The 7698-nt window shown below is 41.4% G+C and overlaps 1 protein-coding gene across 2 annotated transcripts in view; it reads right to left on the bottom strand.

Moving 5' to 3' along the window:
- Positions 1 to 7211, bottom strand: part of Nphs2 (NPHS2, podocin) — a 22966-nt gene extending 15755 nt beyond the window's left edge. The window contains exons 1-3 of one of the 2 annotated variants that reach the window (XM_023703625.1): positions 6595 to 7211; positions 4085 to 4188; positions 260 to 332 (exon numbers count right to left, since the gene is read on the bottom strand). In XM_023703625.1, the coding sequence (XP_023559393.1) occupies positions 260 to 332; positions 4085 to 4188; positions 6595 to 7135 (718 nt within the window). In that variant the 5' untranslated portion in view covers positions 7136 to 7211. The remainder of the gene's footprint in view (positions 1 to 259; positions 333 to 4084; positions 4189 to 6594) is intronic. The other variant, XM_004643440.2, reaches the window with a different exon arrangement.
- Positions 7212 to 7698: the final 487 nt, after the last annotated feature.

The raw sequence follows: 7698 nt of genomic DNA, 5'->3' as shown, positions 1-7698 counted from the left end.
ATATATTACTCAAACTAGTCTCAGCCAGGGGCTCCAAGCTGCCTTACAATTCTGTTTGGTCTGGCCCTGGTATAGGGAATCTACACTCATTCTTTCTCTTGGCCACTTGTTACCTGGCAATAATGCTCTCTAAAGACTTTCTTAAAAGCTATCATAAATCAAGTCATTTCATCTAAGGTCCATGTTACAAAGCTGCACAGATTGAAAAATTGGTAAATTTGGAGGTAGAGATTATTTTTTAAAAGATAGTGTCCCTTACCAGGACCTTTGGCTCTTCCAGGAAGCAGGTGTCCCAGCCGAAATATGATTACTCTCTCATACTCCTGTACAACCTAAAGGGAAATGTAAAACTTTCAGATAACTCCCAGAAGCAAAAATAAAGTCTTTGAAAGACCTGCGAATGAAAGTGATGTTAGGTATCAGAAACTTTTTGTTTTGAGAACTAAGAACAAATTCCTATTCCTATTTAACGTTCTAAAGCCTATAAAATTTATATTTAGTGAATATAGAATTTCAGAAATCAATTGAAGAATATGTAACTGGCCATGTTAATCTTTGAGACTAAGGAGAGAATTTTTATTGAAGGCTCATGATTATCTAAACAATATTTTTTAGTATGTCCCATATTCTTAAGACAAATCTTATCTGACCATGTTTAATCTTGTGTTTCTCAGTGAATTCTCCATTATTAGCTTACATATTACTTACTAGCTATTTAATTGAAAGAGGGAATATATTTTAATGCCACTTGTGATATTTTGTTTCAAACTGCAGTTTCTTCAAAGCCTGCTTCAAAATGATCCAACTGATTTTAATTTGTCTGTTCTTATGGATCTTGAAAAATTGAATGTGACCTAAAAATATGTAGAGATATTTTCGAGTGACAAAAAAGAAATTCTCTGCGTAGAGCAGTCTGTCTCATAGAAGAATAGGAAAGTCACTGCATATTTTTAAAAAAAATAAACTTCCACCCTCCAGGCCAGTATGAGAACCTGAGTTCTATTGCTTCTCATTAACTTAGTTAATCTAATAGCTTATATGTACACCTCATAAAACTATGAGTGTTTTTTTTTGTTTGTTTGTTTGTTTTTTGGGCCGCTAAGCACAGCAGCATGGGCTCATAGTGCAGGTGGAAGATTGTGTTTGCACCAGCAACACAGGCCTGAACGTGGGCAGTACGTTATTGTGGTTGGAGGCAGAACCAGTCACCGCGACGCTCAGCACCTGCCACTGGGGCAATACCTTCTCTACATCTTGTGTACATGCAGGAAAGTTTAAACACCACAATCTATTTAAATACTTAAGAGTGTTACTCATCATGTAACTCACTTGTGTCCCAAATTTTCTGATCAAGGAGATTATGGGGCCAAAGAGGAAAATGATTGATGATGTAGAGTGTGCCTAAGGAGAGTCATATCGAAAGAAAACATTCTCTCAGGCTTTCACAGAGAGCAAATTGGCCAAGCAATGGCTGTGACTCATCCTCATGGCTGACACTAACAAAGGATCTACAAACTGCAATACAAGGTTTCAGGGTAAATCCTGAGGGGATTTGACTGACCTTGTCAGATACAAAAGTTACATTTCTTATTATATAGGTCTTGCTTTATCTTGGTCTTAACCATCCAGCAGAAAAATATAAAAATGAAATATAAAAAGTAAAGCTATATTAATATACTGAGCTGTAAAAGGCTCAAGTCAACAACTTCTGACACTGCCAGACCTATGGAAAACCCACTACTATTATGGACTACTGGACTATATTGGAATATTTTGCTGAATTCACGCACCTACAATATTTAAATGACAATGGAATACCCTTTTTTGACAAAACTAAACATAAAAAGGGGAATACAAATGAAAGACCATTTTGTATCTGTACGTACAAAGTAGTTACAATAGATATACAGCTACTTTCTCTTAATTCAATGAGAAGAAAGATTTGTACTAATAGTGTTTGTGGACAGGATATCATGTCTGCATCTTGTACTATGAATAACCACTAAGAAGATAACAATATACAATGTATTATTGAATCCATCCTACTAATCGGTTTTGAAACTGTCTCACTACTTGTTTCTCAATAAAATTAAAAATAAAATAAATTAAGTTTTAAAAAAGTATTACCAAAGTGTTTACATATGCTGACACTTTGAGGCCTTGTGGGATTCAATATTCTCAACTAATATCTGTGCTATTTGTCATTATTCATTCCTGATGTATTTTCCTCCCCTTGTAGATGTAAGATGCCCCAGAACATTTATCTTGCTCTTTTGCTTTTCTTTCTTTTAATTTTTTGGATGTTGTTTTTTTCCCCATAATTTTATTGTTTTGGGTGTTTTTGAGACAATGTCTGGCTACACAGCTCAGCTGGCCCAGAGCTCGTGGCATCCTCCTGCCTCAGCCTCCCGAGTGGTGGGATGACAGGCGTCCCGCACTAACACCGCAGCCACCTAAGCCGTGGCAGCCCGACACCAGTGCCGCGCTGGTCCGCTTGGCTCTGAAGTGTCCCGAACGCTGCTACTCGGAGGTGACTACCTGGGCAGGCGCAAGGCACGCGTGTGGCGGCTCCACCTGTCCCTTGGCCAAGCCCAGCACAGCGCGGAGACTGCGGGCACCGCACACGCCTCGCGTGGAGCGGGACCGATGGCCCGCCGCCCCGAAAGTCTGTGAACTCGCAGGTCGCTAGGTCCGCAAGTCACCTTTACGCGGCCAGAAGCGCGGAGAAAGTCAGCAGTGGACAGAGGCGAGGCAGGCGAAAGGAGAGCGGAACGCGGTCGCCAGCCAAACATGCTATTGTGTTTTACTGTTTTCAGGGCAGCCACTGTGAGCTCTTTGACGGCATACAATCAATCTTTTTTCCTACTGCCTAAAATAATCTTGATAGGTAGTAAATATTTAGTAAATACTGAATAAACGGAGTGATTTGTGAGTATAGGTAAAGTTAATTTTTCTTCTCCATACTCTCTCCATTTAAAAAATACTCCACTAATATTTTGCTTAATTTACACACCTACAATATTTAAATGACAATGGAATACCCTTCTCTGACAAACTAAACATAAAAAGGGGGATGCAAATAAACGACCATTTTGAATCTGTATATTCAAAATAGTTAGGATAGATAGACAGCTACATTCTCTTCATTCAATGACTAGAAAGATTTGTTCTTTTTTTGGCGGAACTGGGGATTGAACTCAGAAGATTTGTTCTAATAGTGTTTGTGGACAGGATATCATGTCTGCATCTTGTACAACAAATAACCACTAAGACAACAATATGCAATTTATTAATTATTGAAACTGTCCTACTGAAACTGTCTCATTGCTATTTGTTTCTCAATAAAATTATTTTAAAAATAAAAAATAAAAACTACTCCACTGAATAATAGCTAGACAAATATATATATATATATTCCTCAACTTATGATAACAATGAGATAACATTTTCAGCTTACAATGGACTTAAGTTGAAAATATATTTCATACACTTAATCTACTGAACATCCCAGTTTAGCAATGCAGTGCTTTGAATTTTGGTGACTGCATCGTGCTATACTGTAGTTTTATGTTGTTACACATTACAGTACTACATGTAAGAGTTGTGCAAATAAAAGCAAAGTCACCAGGTTGGAGTTTCCTTTGACCATTTTTTTTTGCTACGAATGTTGTAATGTATGCACTATATACAGTTCTTGTGACCGATTCATTTAATGATTTAACTGCGGGAATGGAATTTGGCCATTGGACAAGAAATGCCTTTACTTCAAAAATGTACTAATAAAAAACCAAACATTATACATCTAATGCTGGAATGAAGTGAAATCAGAGTGACCCGGGAGAACAGGGAAGGAATGACAGTATTGAGGAAGACTTCACAGTTACTCTTTAGCTAGATTTTGAAACAGTAAGAGCTCACCTGGAGGGTAAGTGGCCACCAGAGGATTCCACACGGTGTGACAGCGGGTATAGCTCAGTGGTAGAGCATTTGACTGCACATGGTATGACAACTGGGTACCAAACAGTGTCCTGGTGTGGTCAGTGAGGCCTCAGGAAATTATCTATTGGTCCTCATGGAAACTCACCTTTATGCAGAACCAGATGGACAAAGGGAAAGTCACAATGATAAAGAGCAGGGAGGCCAGAACAAGAAGCCACTCACAGGCTCCTAAACCTGAGGACTTGGTACCTGACAAGGAAAAAAAAAATTAGATTGAAATTTCACATATTAACTGACTAGCATTTTTCAGTCTTTGGTATTTGGAGACATTGTTAGCAAAAATTAGAATAAGTCAGACCCCAGAGCAGTGAGACTAGTAAGTGCTCACAGGGCCAGGGATATTGCCCTCGTGAAGGGCCGTGTGGGCCTTTGGGAGGTGGGGCAGGCCACTGCAAAGGCATGGGGACACTAGATCAGAACAACCGCGGGCTCTAGTTCTGTCTTACTTCATGTTCATAGCTGACCTTCACGGGGCACAGGATCTCTTCAAACCTGATGCCTCATTTCTACTATGGGGTTGTTAACCACCTCATAGTAATCAGCTCATGAGATCTCATACTTCAGTGTACAGATGAAGTGATATATACAAATAAAAATGTGGAACTGTACTTTACATGTGCCAGTTTTGACTATCCAAAATGTCCGGAAGCTTATCTTCCACAAAACAACTTCCTCATTCACTAGCTGCCCTACTGTTTGAAATTCCACTATTAGAGTTCCTTCTTTCTGTGATGGTCTGATCTCCAGTCTTTGAAAATCACTTATATAATTATGACATGTTATTATTATATATAAAAAAGTGATAAGGAACTGGGATGCAGAACATTGGGGATGTTTCTGTGATAAATGAAATGGCATCAAGCAAAGTCATCCTCAGGAACACAAGCTCTTGGGGGAATCATCTTTTTGCATTGGTCCCCAGGCTCTAGGATGCAACATGGATGTTCAATTAATGTTGAATTGGAAGGATATTGAAATTTCAAGAGTTTTAATCTCCTGATACTAGAAAACTAACCAAAAGGATACTATTTGTCAGTATATAAAATCTCATACAGAATTAAAAGATAACAAAAATTAGGAATTGGTAAAAAGACTATTTTTAAAGGGTGAGAAAAAATGGATAACTAATTGGTAGGCCTAAAATCTTGATTTCCAAAGCCAGGTAGAGTAGCATGCACCTGTAGTCTCAGGTAACTAAGAAAATGAGGCAGACAGACAAAAATTAAAAAAAAATTGAGACAGGATTTTAATAAACTGCTAACTTGCCCATACTGGCCTCAAACCTGCAATCTTGATACCTCAGCTACTTATGGAGCTGGGACTGTAGTCATGTACCACCACTGTTGACAAAAAATCTGAATTCCTTGTCTGAAGAGGCCATCACCCAATTGATGTGCAGATCACATGACGAGGACAAATATGACATACAAGCTACACCAGCACACCTAAAGAAGCACTAACGGTCATAGTATAGGCATTTCCCAGAGACTATCTCACAGCATACTAATCCCACAGAGTGCTTCACAAGGGAAGAATTTCTCAGGCAAAGGGCTGGGGAGATGGCTCAGTAGAATAAGTTCCTGCCTGGCAAACTCAAGGTCCTGAGTTCAATCCTCAGTACCGAAAAAAAAAAAAAAAAAGATGGTTAATTTTAGGGGCAGGGAGAGGGCTCAGTAGAATAAGCACTTCCCTGGCAAGTGCAAGGGCCTGAGTTCATTCCCTGGTTCTGCCAAAAAAAAAAAAAAAAAAAAAAAAAACCACTTAGAATTTCTCAGGCAAAGGAGTTGAGAAAATAGTGGGCAATGTATCCCAACCCCAGCATTCCAATGCTCATGAGCATAAGAGGCCATATGAATCCCTGTAGTGAAAGCATTCTCAGCTTTGTGCACTTTCGTGCACTATTTTTCAAGACTTTAACCAGAGTTGTTTTCAAGTTGTTTTCTTTCTTTCACTCACATATATTTTATGAAACTTACTTTTCATGGGACCTACTTTGAGAAATGTCATTTTATCAATATCATTGTTACATTTTTTGTTATTATTCAATGACAATGACTAATAGTACTGCCTTTCTGTATTACAAATTAGTAAATTAATGCATATATATGCAATATTACATTTTATAAAGGAAGAAAGGAATTAAGAATTCCTTCATACAGAATTAGGGATACAAATCAAAACTGATTTCTGTACTCAAACAGAAGTATTGTGATAATTCAAGCCCCAGTGAAGTCTTTCTATGATCACAGGCTGGCATGTAGTTAGTTGCCTGGACTTTAAAATCTTCTCTACTTGACTCTGCTCTGGAAAAAAAAAAAAGATTTAAAATGCTTCTAGGTAAGAAGGGTGGGTGGGGATGAAAAAGAGAAGCCACAGAACTACCAGGAGACACCAAATCATGGATGTGTTTACTTCCACCAGGTGTCTGTCCATAGCCCAACAGTAGCCACAGAACCAATCCTAATCCGTCCTTGGTTTGCCGGGAGTACGAGCCTCCAGCGGTGTGTTCTGGTTTTACCTCAGCCAGACAGTGCATTCCACTTCATCTCACCACTTGGGAAGGCAGCTTCAGGGTGCCCGCCCCGCCCCGCTTACCTTCCTCCGGTTGCTCGCTCTCCAGCAGCGCCACCACCTCGGTGCCGTCCTCCCCAGAGCCTCGCACCTCGTCCACATCCACCACGGTGGCGGCGGCGGCAGCTCGTGGCTCCGCGGGATTCGCTGCGGGCCGGGGCCCTGGCCGCTCCGGCCCAGCCTGCCGGCGCCCCCGGCCTCCGCGGCTCCTCTCGGCCTTTGCCCTCCGGCTCTCGCCGGGGGAGGCCCGGCCGCTGGGCCCCCGGTGGCGCTCCCCGGAGGGGCTCCGCGTCTTCCTCTCCATCCTCCAGCAGAGCCTTTGGCGCACAGATGTGTGTGTGCCGGGGGAGCCCCGGGGAGCCTGAAGGTGTCTGGCCCGCGGGAGGGACGAGGGGCGGGGCCGTGGCCCGACGCGGCTGCCCTGGGGCGCTGGAGCCTCCCGCCCCCGCGACCTAGCGCGGCGCCAGCCCTGCGGGAGAGCCCTGCGCCCAGGCGCGCTGCTTCCAAGGGCTCCTACAGGTGACGATCTGAGCCCTGGAGAAGATACAGTTACCTGAAATACCATGGAGGCCCGCGAACTGCTGCCGGGGCAATGGCATTCTAACAAGTGTGGTCCTAGGGTAATGCTAAAGAGCTTGGAAAGACACCAAAGGCGACTTTAAGGTAAAGTTAGACATTACTCCACAAGCCTCCCCTTCCGCCCTTGGAGTCTTCCAAGGACGCACAAACACCCCCTTAGTTGGCCAGAACGCTTCCTGTGGCCAACTAACGAGCTGCTTTCTCGCTCCTGAGGAACGTGAAACATCTAGTAGATTGATTTCTCTTTCACTGTATTAATAATTTGGGGTTTTTCCTGAATGGAAAAACCTAGGTTGGCCTAGATAACATTTCAAGAAAATTTATGATTCTACTCTAATAGCTCTGATCTCATGTTGGTAGACATAATGTTCCCTTGCATGTTGCTATTCAATAGTGAACTCAAACGTTCTCTTTTTTCAAAAACTTTATTAAAGAAAGAGGATCTGAAGTAACCCAAATGGGTTTAGAAAAACAATTCCACTTACTTTCTTCAAGCAAACCATTGAGAATAACATAATTAAATGTTTAGTAATAAAGTATTCTTTCTTT

This window comes from Octodon degus, unplaced genomic scaffold (genome assembly GCF_000260255.1).
Source record: "Octodon degus isolate 3935 unplaced genomic scaffold, OctDeg1.0 scaffold00176, whole genome shotgun sequence".
Lineage (NCBI taxonomy): Eukaryota > Metazoa > Chordata > Mammalia > Rodentia > Octodontidae > Octodon > Octodon degus.
The sequence above is the reverse complement of the archived record's forward strand: the minus strand, read 5'-3'. Positions and strand labels throughout refer to the sequence as shown.